The following is a 14,265-nucleotide window of genomic DNA, read 5'->3' as shown; positions in this document are numbered from 1 at the left end:
CCTCACTATAATACTATAAGGTATGTACTATTGTTAGTTCCCACTTTAACAAATGAGCAATCTGAGGTTCAGGGAGGTTAATTAACTTTTCCAAGGTTACGCAGCCAGTAAACAGTCAGGATTCACCACCAGGTCTTTCTGGTTCCACAACCAGGAAGCTTAACCATAATGCTATGCTATATTTACACACGATGCCTCACTGTCTCAAACATTTGCTAAAATATGTCAGTTATCAGGAGCCTGCCCATCAACCTGTGCTTCTATAGCATCTAATGCTCAGCCCTTGAATCAAACTAGAAAAACAAAAATTTTCCTGACTTGATGATTTGATTTAAAGTAACATGCCTTTTGGAAAATCTAAAATACCATTGAAAATTGACAACATGAAAGTCATGACTACCTATTACAGTACTGGCACAGAGTAGATGTTTAAAAAATACTTGTTAAATAAATGAATGAATGTGCCTTCCAACCTCGCAGCAGTAGAGACTATTTCCATGATTATAATAGTAAACTTGAAATAAGCACTCATGTAAAAGAGAGACTAAGCTACAAAATTGATGTTTTCACCAGCAGTTATTACATATCTAAATTTGTAGGTTGAAAGCAGTTTTGAATTTGGAACCAATTATTAAAATAGAAAAAGAGCACAACTAGATCATTGGTAAGGTAAAATTCACAATTTAAAGATTCACATCTGTATACAATTTTGAATAACTCTGCCTTTTAGTAGACTTGTTTCCAATAAAGCAAAAATATTAACAGTATATTATGTATGTAAGTGACTAAAGGGATGAATAAAGAAATGATTTGTTACTCCTATTTAAGACATTATTTACAATAAATGGAAAGGATGAGACTAGTAAGCACTACTAGTAAATAATCTTTCTTCTACTCTAGGTCAAATAGATAACTTGGTAAATGAACTAAATAAATTCCAAATATAAGAATCTCTTTGATACTGTTTTCAATGCAATAATTTTGTGTTGAATGCATACCATGTGACAAGTGCACCGTAGAATTGGAGGAATAATTACTATCCTTAAGGGTGTGAAGAGAAAAGCCTCTTTCAGCCTTACTCAGCCTTATTTCTAGCAAGCCTAGCTCTAGAAATGATTCCTCTTTCAGCTATGCTGTTGTCAGGCAAGAACCTTTCTATACATTGAAAACTGGTTATCTCAGACTCGCTACTGAGAAGTAAAAATCAGCATTGAAGTAAGGAGCTTCAAGAGACTTTTCTTTCTAAGGTTTAAAAACTTATTCAGCAAGACACTGTGGAATCATTGTGAATGTAGACAACCTATGTGTATGTGAGATAGCATTATCCCCATTTTACAGATGAGTCAGCTGAGGCTCAGAGAGGTTGAGTAACTTAACTAAGACTACACAGCATGTGGCCAAGCCATGAAGTGAATTTAACTAACCTATAATCAACTTTAGTTCACCATCTGCCAAGTACTTCCATATAACCACATCTATAGAAGTATTAATGGAACTCACCCTCACTGAATGCCAGGGTAGAGAAAAGGCCCAAAAATGTAAACAATGCTGTTATTATTAACAATGATGTCCCATAAAAATCAAGAGTTTAGTACAGTACTGTCCAATAGAAATCAAATGACAATCAGAAATGTAAGCCACATGTTAAAGTTTAAATTTTCTAGTAGCCACATTAAAAAAATAAGAAGAAATAGATTAAATTAATTTTAATTTTAATAACATTTTATTTAAACCAATATACCCAAAATATTATTTCAAAATGTAAGTTCTAAATATAATGAGATATTTTACCTATTTTTTTCATACCATATCTTCGAAATCCAGTGTGCGTTTTACATTTATAGCATGTCTCAATTCAGACCAGCCACTTTTCAAGGGCTCAATAGCCACGTGTATCGTGGCTACCATTTGGATGGCACAGGTTTGAACAGTGCAGAAAACTCCATTTTCATACAATACTGTAAAGTACAGAAAACAAAACCTCTTAAAAAATGTATTTCTACTCTAATGATTTCTATAACAGTTAAGAAATCTAGTCTTTGTTTTATTAATGTTATTATCCCCAACACATGTACTAGATGCTCAAATAGTTACTGAACTGAAATGAACTTGGGCCTACAGCCCAGGGTTATGTTTGGCTAGGTCTCCCCTGTTTTGTTTAGTATGAGAAAAGGGTTTTCTCAAGTTTCAAAGAAATTGGCAAGATTCTGGCTGCTTGCCAGGAGGTCCTGCAACTTTTTATAAAAGCATAATTGCTCTGACGTTTTGTTATTCTAATAATGAAAGTAAATCCCAAAGCTTGGAGCATCCATAAGGAAAAGCCTCATGCATTCCCTTCTGGGGCTTTAATTAAAATGTGTACATTTAATTCCAATTAAAGACCTAGTGCTGAATAGATGCACTTTAATTTACATGGTGTACAATAATGTTTTTTCAAATCTTTGCCCTTCCCTTGTAGTTCAAGCAACTTCAATAACACAGGATTATTCTTCTAGTCCAGTGGTTCTCAACTTAAGGCAGTTTTGCCCTCCAGGGGACATTTGGCAGTGGGTGGAATTATTTTTGGTTGTCATGACTGGGAGGGGTGCTCTTGGCATTTAATGAGTCTCAGAGGCTGCTAAACCTCACATAGTACACAGGACAACCTCCCACAACAAAGAATTCCTGGCCTTAAATATCATTAGTGCTGAGGCTGAGAAACCTGTTCTCATCCCAGTTAGATCCTTTCTTCTTCCTTCTTCTTCCTGTTTTTTTCCTCTATAAAAACAATTTAAATAGTTTAGAAGTTCCTTGTTCTATTCCCCGGAGCAATCACTATTAGTTTGTTTATCATTTTTCTAGTTGTTGTCTTTATGACTTTAATTAAAGTGGCTGTCAATCCTGGCTGAACATTAGTCACCTGGAGAGCTTTTCAAAAATGCAGCAGTCCAGGCCACACCTGAGATACTGATTTACTTCATCTGGGGTGGGGCCCAAGAGTTGGTATTTTTTTTTTTTAAGGCTTCCAGGTCACTTTAATATGTAGCCAGGGTAGAAAAACACTAAAATACATACATTTTAATCTTTAATTTATCATCTTAGATAATTTTTGATCCTCTGTTAGAAATTATGGTTCATTTCTATACCTTCCATCCCTCCTTCCTCTTCTACCTCCAAATTGTACTTATTCTTTTATTTTTATATGTTTGAAATTTATACATTTTAGGTCATTTTATGTTATGTATGTAGATTGACTCCAAAATTTAAAACTTATCACCACATTTACAATTATCTGGCTATTTAAATATATAAATCTCTTTTCTCATGGGCTTTACAGTCTAGTGACTAATGCCGATCTGATTTTTCTTTCTTTTTAAGTAACTCATTTTTTGTTAGAAACTTTTAGGACTCTCTTTTCTCTTGGAGTTCTGAAATTTCATTTGTATGTGCCTGTTTATGAGTCTTTTTATTCGTTTCTCTGAGCCTCCAGTAGATTCTTTCAGATAAAGACTTGTAGCTTTCTTCAACTCTGGGAAATTTTTTCGTTATTTTATAGTGTCTTCCTTTCTGTTGTCTTTTTATTGTTGTCCTTCCAAAACTCCTATTAGATAATTGCTGACCTTCTGTATCTTTTCTTCATTGCTTAACACTTCTCTCAGGTATTCTATCTTTGTCTTTTCACTCTACATTCTTGGAAATATCCTCGGCTTTATCTTCTAGCTTACCAACTTGGTCTTTAGCCATGTTCATTTTATAGTTCTGGATGTCTATTACTTTGCTTTATTTCAATGTATTATTTTAAATTTTCAGAATGTTTTCTTGTTCTTATTCTTTTTTGTTTTATAATAGTATTTATTTTATAGATACAGTGCCTTCTCTTTCCTTTGCTTTTTTTCTTTTTTCTTTTTCTTTTTCTTTTCTTTTTTTTTTTTTTTTTTTCCGGGGGAGCAGGGGAGAATAGCAGTTAGAATAAATACATTTGTTTATGGTCCCTAAATAATCTCTGTCCCCTCTTTGGCATGTTATACTGTTTGGTCAACTTGGCTTTTCTCTTTTATGACGTCGGTTTTCCTAGCATGTCTAGCAATCACTGGTTGCCCATTGATATTTCTGAATAGAGAACGAGATTGGTTTGTGTAAACCAGGATCATTTGTGTAGATCTGACCACCCTTAAACGGGAGGCCCCTTTATATTTCTCCATTTGTCACCAATTGACAGGCTATATATTTTAATTAATTATTGATTCTGCCCTCCTCAAATATAAGCTCCCCAGGACAAGAATTTTTTATTTCTTTACTGCTGGCACACAGTAGAAGACCAACAAATGAGTGCTCTCGTAATGAATGAGTGCTCTCGTAAGTAAGCAGGCGAATTGACCAGCAGCCTTCTCTGTTGTGTGTATATGAGGAGCTGGCAGGCAGCCTGGGAGTCCCTGCAATGGCTGCTGTTAGGAGGGTTTCACTCTGGGAAGTGGGAGTTCAGTATATTTTATTCCTTGGCATAGCTGCCTCTCCCCTCCTTCCACCACACTGTATCTGGTAGTGGTCTAGAGGCTCCTCAGTTTCTGCACTGCTTCTATCTTAGATCCTAGCACCCTCACTAGAGGCTCCTGGGAGATTTTTTACTGATAGTTGTGCCTGCAGTTAACTCTTTTTCTCGGAAGCTGCAGGGAGGGGCAGCGTGCTCTCCACATGCTCTAGTTGTTCCTAAGGCAGTTCTTTAATAAAATACTGCAGTTGGGACTTACTTTGGCATCTCAGGCAACTTTTTTTCTCCACAATCTTTCTATTTTCTATATTATAGCAATTCTTTAAGATAATGGCCCTCTTTTTTGTTATCTTGCACTGTGGAAGTTTCAGTCACTTAAAAGTTATCTTTTCTTCATGAAGTGGAAAACTTTGGGAGCAAGGGGGACAGGCAGGTGCATGTTTACAGTCTGTGGACTTAAACTGGGAGTCTTCAGTGGGTTTGCCTCTCTGAGGGGTGACTTTGTTCCAAAAGTAATCTTTGAGGAATTCTGATTTCTAGATGACCTGAAATAACATGACTAAATCAGTAGTTCCCTAATGGAGACAAAATAAAATAATTCTGAGTTTATGTTCTTTCTACGTTTCCTAAGATTAAAATACCTTTTCTCAAAGAAAAAAAAAAAAAAAAAATCGCCAGTGGTAACAGATGGCAGTGGGATTTTTTTGTACTTAATAAAACAAAGTTAGTAATCCTATGTCAGTATCATATTTTTTTCTTCCTTTTTTTTTTTTTTTTTTTAAGTTTTGCAGGTTTGTAAAATTTCTAAGTCTGGGCTGCTGGACTAAACAATTTTTTTTGAGTTTTAAATTATTATCTTTGTTACTTGGAGGTGAAAATATGTTTTAACTAAGATTTTAAGTACTGTTAAAAATATCTATTTAATTTGAGGGTGGGGAGTTCAGGAAATATAAACCTTTAGAAACCTTAATGGTTATTTTTTTGCATAATAAGGCTTTTGCAGATATGCTGAAAGTAAACAAGACGTTGAAAAGTCTAAACATAGAATCCAATTTTATAACTGGAACTGGGATCCTGGGCCTGGTAGAGGCACTGAGAGAAAATGACACCCTGACCGAGATCAAGATTGACAACCAGGTAAACTACCTCACGAGTACATATGAACGGAGGGAAAGCCACAGTGGAGTGAGTAAAAGACAAAGCTTTGTCACTCAGTTTGATGTTCTGGCTTTCTTATAAATTATAACAGCTTCTGGCCTGTGGGCTGTGTAGGCGAGATGATGTTAATAATTAAGCAGCATACAGTGGGGCAGCCTGAGACATAAAGAGCCAGCTATCCAGTAGCCCTGGGCTAGTCAGACACCAGAGGAGAAAGAGAGGAGGTTGGGGCAGAGGGTGACAGCTGCTTTGTTCAGCCATCATCACTGTTACCTCTTAGCAGTTATCTCAACCCAGTCTTGCCCCAGCCTTGCTGTTGCCTCTCACTGGGACTGTGCTACAAGGAGAAAGCAGAGTGGCCATGCCCAGAGACAGACTTCTTGTCCCTGAATGGAGGCGGCCAGAGCTAAAAGAAAGAACAGACCAGGCTCCTATAGTCTGGTGCTAGCAACAGAGCCCATTTAAAGGAATTTGGGTTCTAGAAGATGATTTGGCCTAGAGAAGCAGGTCGAACCTGCAGTAGGATCACAATCTCAGCTCTGTTGCAGCATTTCTCAGGTTCCCATCAACAGTCAAAGCAAACTGCTTTTCCCTAGAGCCACCACTTCCTGTCCCTTGAAGACCTCTTTTTCCAAGCATCAGCCTGCAGTGCCTCCAGAGTTGCTCTGCTGGCTTCAGCTGGCGCCTGCCTGCAGACAGCAAGTCTCAGTTCCCAGCATGATGCTGAGCCCTGCCCCTTTGGCTACAGGGAAGTGTCTGCAGTGGGATTCAGTGAATCTGAGAGGTCTGGATAATGGGAAGAAGAGGCCATAGAGGAGAGAGCAAGGAAACTTGCTATATGAACATTCCCCTGTGGCATGGTGGGAGGAAGTGCCTGTTGAGAGTACCCCTATATATCTGGGAAATTTCCTAGTGTAGACCCTCCAAGGTCTAATAAAGCCCCAGGGTCCTATCCAAGACTTTTGCCTAAGCCTGAAGATCCCCAGCAGGTCCCCATGAACAGCTTTACTTTCCTTTTTTGCTCACCAGGACAAGTGGGATGTTTAGTGCAGGTCTTCTGTCCCTGGACCCCTCCTGAGGCATATTGCCAGAGCAGCAGGGGAACCCTACCAGGATACAGGTAGCCTTCACTATCACCCTCCCCAAAAGGGATGCATCACCAGAACAGCTTTCTAAGTGCAGAGGTGTGGAGGGAGAGCACAGCAGAATCTCTGTGTATATGCAGGGGAAGCTCAGTGTTTAATATCTTGATGTGTGTCCAGCTGCTAGTAAATTAAGAGTCATCAGGGAGTGGGAGAGCAGGAAAACAAGCTAGAGAGAAATATGAAGTGAGGGAAAAGAAGTGATAGCTCAGGGATATTTATCAAATAGACTAGTATCATGAAGAAGTCGAGGGCTCTTAGTAAATATTTCCAGGAGATCTAAGACATGATATGCCTTATTCCAAAGTATATTGAACTTTTTGTTTAGGCTATAGTGAAACCCCATATCTGAAACAGTTTTCCAGACACTCTGTTCCTAGTTCCTTGTAAAATACCATCTAGTTAGGGTTGCCAAATAAATACAGTTAAATTTGAATTTCAGATAAGCAATGATTAATTTTTAGTATAAGTGTGTCTCATTAAATATTTGGAGTATACTAAAAAATTATTTGTTATTTATTGAAATTCAAATTTAACTGGATATCGTGTTTTTTGGTTTTTGTTTTATTTTGTTTTGCTTTGTTTCATTTTGCTAATCTGATAACCTCATACCTAGTGAATGAGCTGAAATCCTAATAATTTAGAATAGGGCATCTTTTTATAATGCGTGTGAAGCAGACCCTGAAATACAAAGTCTGAACTTGCTCTCTTAAATCCCCTCTAAATCTTCAACTTTATCACCTCTCTTCAATCATCTAAGAATAGATTTGTGTAATTTTTCAAATTTAGTCCCCCAATATGCCTCTGAAATGGCTTCTCTCGTGACGAGAGAGGATTAAGTTCTAAAGCACCTGGAAAAATTCTTTGCATTATGCCAAGAATGAGGAAATGCAGAGTCAAAACTTGAGTTCCAACCACAATTTTGTTCATTGACTCAAAGACTATTAAAGGTAAATCTCAGTTTCCTGATCTGTCTAATGAAGGGTTGGAAGTAAAATAATCTATAAGACAGTTTCCTCAGACGGGACCGGCAACTGAGATCAATTTAGCATGTTGCAACAGGCAGCTGCACCAGAAGGAAGGCCTGTTGAGAGGCCACCACTGGGGCAGGTGGCTGTAGCTGGGCTCCAAGTAAATATGTAATGATTTAATCAGGTGCCCTATGAGAAGAACAATTGGTGACGCATATTAATGAAATAGATAGGTAACTGCTAAATAAATTTTTTTGTTTGCTTTTTCTGCACAAGCCTGTACTTTTTTACTTTAAAAAATTTAGTGAGCATATTATGAAAATACATACTATGTCCTTTAACCCCAATTTTAAATTCCTATTTTTACATGCTGCCATTTTTTTAAACTCTACTTTTAATATTTTTATTATTCTGTATCTCAAAAGAACAAAAAACCTCTTTTCACAAACTTAAAAAACCTGGGGATTTTTCTGTAGCCCAATAACCCTTAGTTTTTGAGAATTGACCTGGCTATGGTTTGAACCACAATAAAGCATCTTAGGGATCTCCTAGTGAGACTCTACCAAAAGAGAATGGTCCATCAGTTGATGATCTTTGATTATTTTTGGAAACACCAAATAATTGTTTTGCTTTAATTTTACATCTAGAATTATTGTTTCCTTTGTAAATAATTGATTTCATCTTTTCAGATAAACATGCCAGCAGATTTGGCTATCTGTTGGGTTTTGCTTCTAGACAAGAAGCAAATGACTGCATGGGAGAAAATATCTCAAGAGACTTTGCCCCATTCAGTTGGACACTTTTGTCTGTTTGCTTTTTTTTATCCAACAAGTAGCTATGCATCTTTCCCACACAAGTAACTGTTTGCTCTTTCTTCTTGGTCATCCTATTATGTGTCTGCACCTGCAACCAGAGACAACAGTTGGGAACAGCCGTAGAGATGGAAATTGCTCAGATGCTGGAGGAGAATTCAAGGATCCTCAAGTTTGGATATCAGTTTACCAAGCAAGGGCCACGAACAAGGGTGGCAGCTGCCATCACAAAGAATAATGACCTGGGTAATGCGGCCATAATATGTGCCATTAGTAATTAGAAGATCACAGTGACCATTCATTTCTCCACTTCAGATATAACAGCTCACCATTCCTCTGGCTTTAGTGTCAACCCTTAATCAAAGGCACACTATTAACATGGTCATAGGAATCCTCATCGATTTCACAGTGTTTAAGTTTTATTGTAGCATTCTCTCAAGAAGAACTGTTTGTTCTTTTTTCTAGACAGCCTTTGATTTTTGCTTGATTTCCTTTATGTATTTGCTTCTCCTTTACTTACTTCTTTCATGTAATCACCCTCACCAGAAGATGAACACAATGACATGGAAATTCTTAGTTCACTTATGATTGATCCCTGACTGTGCTTTTGTACTTGGATTTAAATATGGATATGTCTGATGTTTTGGTGATTTACATGTGAAATGAACTAATGGAGCTATGTTATGAAGGTAACTCAGAAGTAGCTTTTTCAGTAAGCCTCTCTTTAATCTTTCCTGCTGCCCACTGTTGCTGAGGATCTGGCTTTTTTATTCTTTTTTCTTCTCCTGTCAGAATGAGGTGGTCAGCCACAGCACAGGAGAATGGGACATACTGGGAAAGCTTGGTCTGAGGACATACCAGCCACCTGAAGCAGCATGGCAAAAGGACAGCCAGGTGCAGGCAGTCAGTCCACTTGGCAAGCAGTCAGCCATTCGCAGGCCTCAGTCCCCAGTTTGAGGTTCAGGGACAGAATGCTTGACTTTGGACAGGGGAACTGGGCAAGGTGTTCCACCAAGTATTGTACTGGCCGTGGAGAGAATTCAGGTAGTGGACAAGGTAGAAGCTAAAGGCTATAACCGGAAGGCAGCAGGTAATGGTTAGTGTCCAGTTTCTTCCTCACACATGCTTAGCCAAGACCCTGAGACCCAGCCAAAGTGCAGTGTATGGCACCCAAGCATATGGCAGTGCTTGTCCTTGAGACACAAAAGGTGAGGCAAGCCAGGAAACACGGTTTTAGGGAAGGGAGGAGGCAGTAATCAGAAGATGCCTAAGAAGAGCATATGGGGCCTACAGCTGAACAGCAAGGAAACCACAGAAAAATAGGCAAAACAACAGGTTTAAAGTAAACAGAGAGGCGATCTTAAACCCAGGAGCAGCAGCTGTGGGCAACAGCTTTGGTCAAATTTTCTGCAGAGTAGGCAGGAGTAGGCTGGGCTATTTAAAGTGGAGAGTTGGGGCAGGACCACAACCAGGGCACTATTTTCACCAAATCTAGGAAGGTTGGATGAGCCCTCCCTTACCCACCGGAAGAGTCTGCAGTTGGGGAGATGAAAGAGAGAAGAGGGCTGCAGAAACAATGGGCAGCTGGGCAACTTCTTTGATACCAAGAACCAGTCTGAGTTTGCTTGCCATCTGAATCACACCTTCCTTGAAGGTTGATACTTAGAATATTTTATTTAAACAGGTTTAGAAACTTTGAACTTATGGTTGTGGATCCTCCTGGTCTTCAAGCCATAATCAAAATTAATAGATTGTGAATGTCATCCTGGGGTATTAGTTAAAGCTGGTTGGTGATTGAGTTGCACAAACTGAAAAGATGTGCTGTGGATAGATGACCATGAAAATATTTAGAAGTTCACTATTTTGTGGATCTATTCTGGACCTTTTACTCCATAGATGGGAAAGTTCTAACATTCAAATTCTCAGCTGTCAGGCATAGCTTTATTTAAATGTGAATCCCACAAGACACTGGATTATTCTCATTTCCACTTATTGCCATGGGTAATTGAATGTTGAAATTTAAGATAATTGTATCCTCAAGTGTGTGGGATTACTATTCGGTGTGATTAATGTTATCTGAAATTTAAGGAATATTCCTTCGCTTTGTCTTTTTAACCTTTCCTTCTTTCTTACCTAGTTCGTAAAAAGCGAGTTGAAGCAGACCGAAGGTAAATTTCTACAACAAGAGACGAAGTTTCACCATGGCAGCCATTTAAAAACAAATGAAAACTTTCCTCCTTCCTCATCGGTACCATTTTATCAAAGGTTGTTCATTTCAGTTAGCCACATGACTAATAATTTGTTATCCTTTTTTAGCACTACTTATTTATCTTGGATTTTTTAATATATACAGTTGTTTTATTTGCTCATGGGCACATCTGGCAACTTGCATTAGTGGACTTACGCAAATGTTAGTAGGTGACAACAATCAAAAATGATTTAACTGCTTCCATATTGGATTTTCTTGCTTTCTTACGTGAATTTGTTTTTTAACCACTGAAAGGAATTGAGTATTTAAGTGTGTTTGTAACTATGATTATGATAGAGGCCTATCTCTGTTTACATGCACAGCTTTGAGTTAGGCTAAATACAGCAGAAGTGTTCTACTGACCACATAAGAAGTTAGTATTGCCAATCTTTCACTGGGTAAGAAAATGTGACCAACTTAGAACAAATTCTCTCTTAGTTCCGGAAATATTACTAAATGCATATGCCTCACTGATCAGCAATCAGTGGTATCATCTTCATAAAAGCAAGACATTATATGATACTTTAACACAGTCCTAGCAAATAAGTATAAAGTGTTTATTTACCCACAAAAATAGCTTCAAGCCAGACTTAGAAGTAATAAAATGAATTAGCACACCAACCTTTACTTATTATTCAACATAGATTTAATCTTTAACATGACTCTGATGGATAACTTTTTACAAAGCTGTTTTAAAGCTTATTAGGCACAATGGGAAATTTTTAAATTTTAGTAAGAGAGAAGCTTTTAAAACAGTACACTCCTAAGTAAAACAATAATTGCACCCTAGTCAAGACTGTCTGATAAACACGATTGCATTATTTTGGCAAATTTTAGAACCATTTATTGCTTTATCTTTAGTATAACAAGATCACAGAATGAAATGTGAACATCAAAGTTAATTATACAGATTTTTGTCTACATGGCATGATCCATCCAGACATTTGCAAACATCAGGAAAAAATGTGAATTATCACTTATCCAGATGTTTGTCTTCTCCAGAACTAGACATGTGAAAGTACTGAGATGATTACATGGTACTATGCATCAATCTTAATTTAGCAGTACAACCGTGCAATGCTAAAATAAAGAAACAAGTGACTGCTGACTGCAGCCTTTGGCTCAAGCTCACGTCTTTGATAACTGTTAGTGCCCAAGGCGATAATTGGCACTCTGACAGGTGTGCCAATTATATCTCCATCTCTTACTCCCTTCTCCGGAGCCTCCCTTCCTTCCAATTCATTCTCTTTTTTTCTTTTCTCTCTAATTCTGAGCATTGTAAAGGTGACATCCCTTGTGCGATAACATCTGGAGCTAAAGAGATTGCTGACTCTTGCAGAAGGTGGGCCCAATCCAGAATTTGTTTAGTAATTGAGTGTTCCTGAGTTTTGCTTGATAGCAGTAAAACAAGTTAATGGTAAAATAATTCATATATTATTCTAGTTAGCTTGTAAAGCACATTGAAACTGTTTAAGATAGATAGCCTTTATAAAATTGGACATTTACCTTCATAAGTACTCACATCTGTATTTCTAAAATCCTTTGAAACATCTCATTTTCTTAAGAATATTTTAGATTTTTTGTGGGGATAATGAACAGAACATTTTGACATTTTGAAAACCCTAAAGATCCTTTAGTTTTTTCTACATCTCCCTATTATACAAAAAAAAAATTGGTAAATAGTATTTGGTGGTTTTCATTCTGATTTTTCCTTCTCTCTTACCCTCTTAGGTATGGTATGTTGGAGCTGACTAATACGGGCTTACTGATGATTAAATTTTCAAGAATTATGCAAACTGGTTGTTAAACACAGCCATTATTAAAAATTAAATGCCATGTGCTTACAATTAAATAAGTTATATTAAAAACAAAAGTAGTACTCAAAAATACATTTGCTATTTTCTATTCTCTTCAGACTATTTGCATCTACTGTGTCTATATAGCAGACATACGATATAATGGTATGCTATTTACATCTCTTCCCAACTCAGTAGTTCTCCCTAACTCAGAAGTTTGGTACTTCTTGGTGGTGGTTTGAAATTGGCCATGGTGGAAGTATTTATACAATGGAAATTAGTAAGTGTTACATATCAGGGCTATTTTTCCTCCTAAATTGCTCTTGATAACCATTCGTCAGCATATTACTGAGTAAAATGAAACATTTGTTTTTCTGTATAGGTATGCTTTGTTACCATGTTGCCAAAGGGAAGGAATTTCTCTTCCATGTCTCTCTCCTATCACTTTAGATTTGTTGGATATACTTGTGTGGAATCCCTGGCATGCCCCTCAGCTTTTTCCTTTCTTTTCTCATTTACTCTCTTTCTTACTTACCCCCCTAAGAAATCTTGGGTCCTATAGAGTGTACACTGCAGCCTCAGTGTGCTGTAGACTGGGAGCTAAAGCAGTTTCTGACATAACCTGACAGAAAGCAAGAAAAAAAAATCAGAATTTGATGATGACTGTGCTATAGTTCTTGATAGTATTAAAGCAAGATAATGGGATATTATCAAAATTGAGCACTGTTTCAGCTTGTACAATAGTTGGGTCACATGTAATAGAGTCTATGAAATCAAATATTTATTGCCAATTAGTTTATCTCATTATTACCTGTGTTTTAAAAATAGCTCGAAAGGTGACATTTCCATGAGTATTCACACATTAAAGATAACTATTGGAAGATATACTTACATTTTATCATTTAACTAGCCTAGGACTTCATCTCCCTATATGCCCAAAGTGTGTAAGTAGAAGCTCTTTCATGATTATGAGCATAATTAATCCCTTACCATCCATCATGGTGGGGCATAATATATATAAAATATTTTTATATGTATTCATTTTGCCACATATTATATTGAGATCTTTGGCAACATCCGGACAGCTGATTGTCCGGACCACTTCTTCCCCTTTCAGATTTGTACAGGCCCATGTTAAGTGTAAAATCGCTCTCCTGGACTTGCAGGCTCATTTGAAAGCATGTATGGAAGATGACTTTTAAGTGAGAAATTTTGAAAGTCTGGCAATCAGTTAGTCCAGCACCAATCTCCCCACCTTACAGAAGTGTATTGTAATGGGAGCTGTTGCATCCTCATCAATATGATTAAATCCTTTCCTTTCGTCTTGGTGCAGCCTAATGTAAATAAATTGTGTGTACGTGTCTGTGTGTGTGTGTGTGTGTGTGTGTGTGTGTGTGTGTGTGTGTGTATCACCAAATATCTAAATATCTAAGTAGATATTTGGCTACATTTGGACAACTGATTGGAAGGAGATGCTTTCTCCTCAGGCCCACGTCCCTTATCCTTTTTAGAGTTGCTGCAGGCCTAGCTTAACGTGAAATCACTCCCTGGAATTTGCAGTTTAGGTCACCAATCATCAAATTTCACAGTATGTATGGACAATAACCCTTAGAGAATAAATATTAAAAGCCTAGAAATCATTTCATTGTTTTAGTACCAGATCTCTCCAT

The 14,265-nt window shown here is 37.4% G+C and overlaps 1 protein-coding gene across 2 annotated transcripts in view; it reads left to right on the top strand.

The window, feature by feature from the left end:
* TMOD2 (tropomodulin 2) overlaps positions 1–11,912 on the top strand; it is a 40,493-nt gene extending 28,581 nt beyond the window's left edge. For both annotated transcript variants that reach the window (XM_006920360.3, XM_025038953.1), the window contains exons 8-10: positions 5,462–5,605; positions 8,653–8,797; positions 10,689–11,912. In XM_006920360.3, coding sequence (XP_006920422.1) covers positions 5,462–5,605; positions 8,653–8,797; positions 10,689–10,723 — 324 coding nt within the window. In that variant the 3' untranslated portion in view covers positions 10,724–11,912. The remainder of the gene's footprint in view (positions 1–5,461; positions 5,606–8,652; positions 8,798–10,688) is intronic.
* The last annotated feature ends 2,353 nt before the right edge of the window (positions 11,913–14,265 follow it).

The sequence above is a fragment of the Pteropus alecto genome, unplaced genomic scaffold (assembly GCF_000325575.1).
Source record: "Pteropus alecto unplaced genomic scaffold, ASM32557v1 scaffold86, whole genome shotgun sequence".
In the NCBI taxonomy this organism is placed as follows: domain Eukaryota; kingdom Metazoa; phylum Chordata; class Mammalia; order Chiroptera; family Pteropodidae; genus Pteropus; species Pteropus alecto.
The sequence above is the reverse complement of the archived record's forward strand: the minus strand, read 5'-3'. Positions and strand labels throughout refer to the sequence as shown.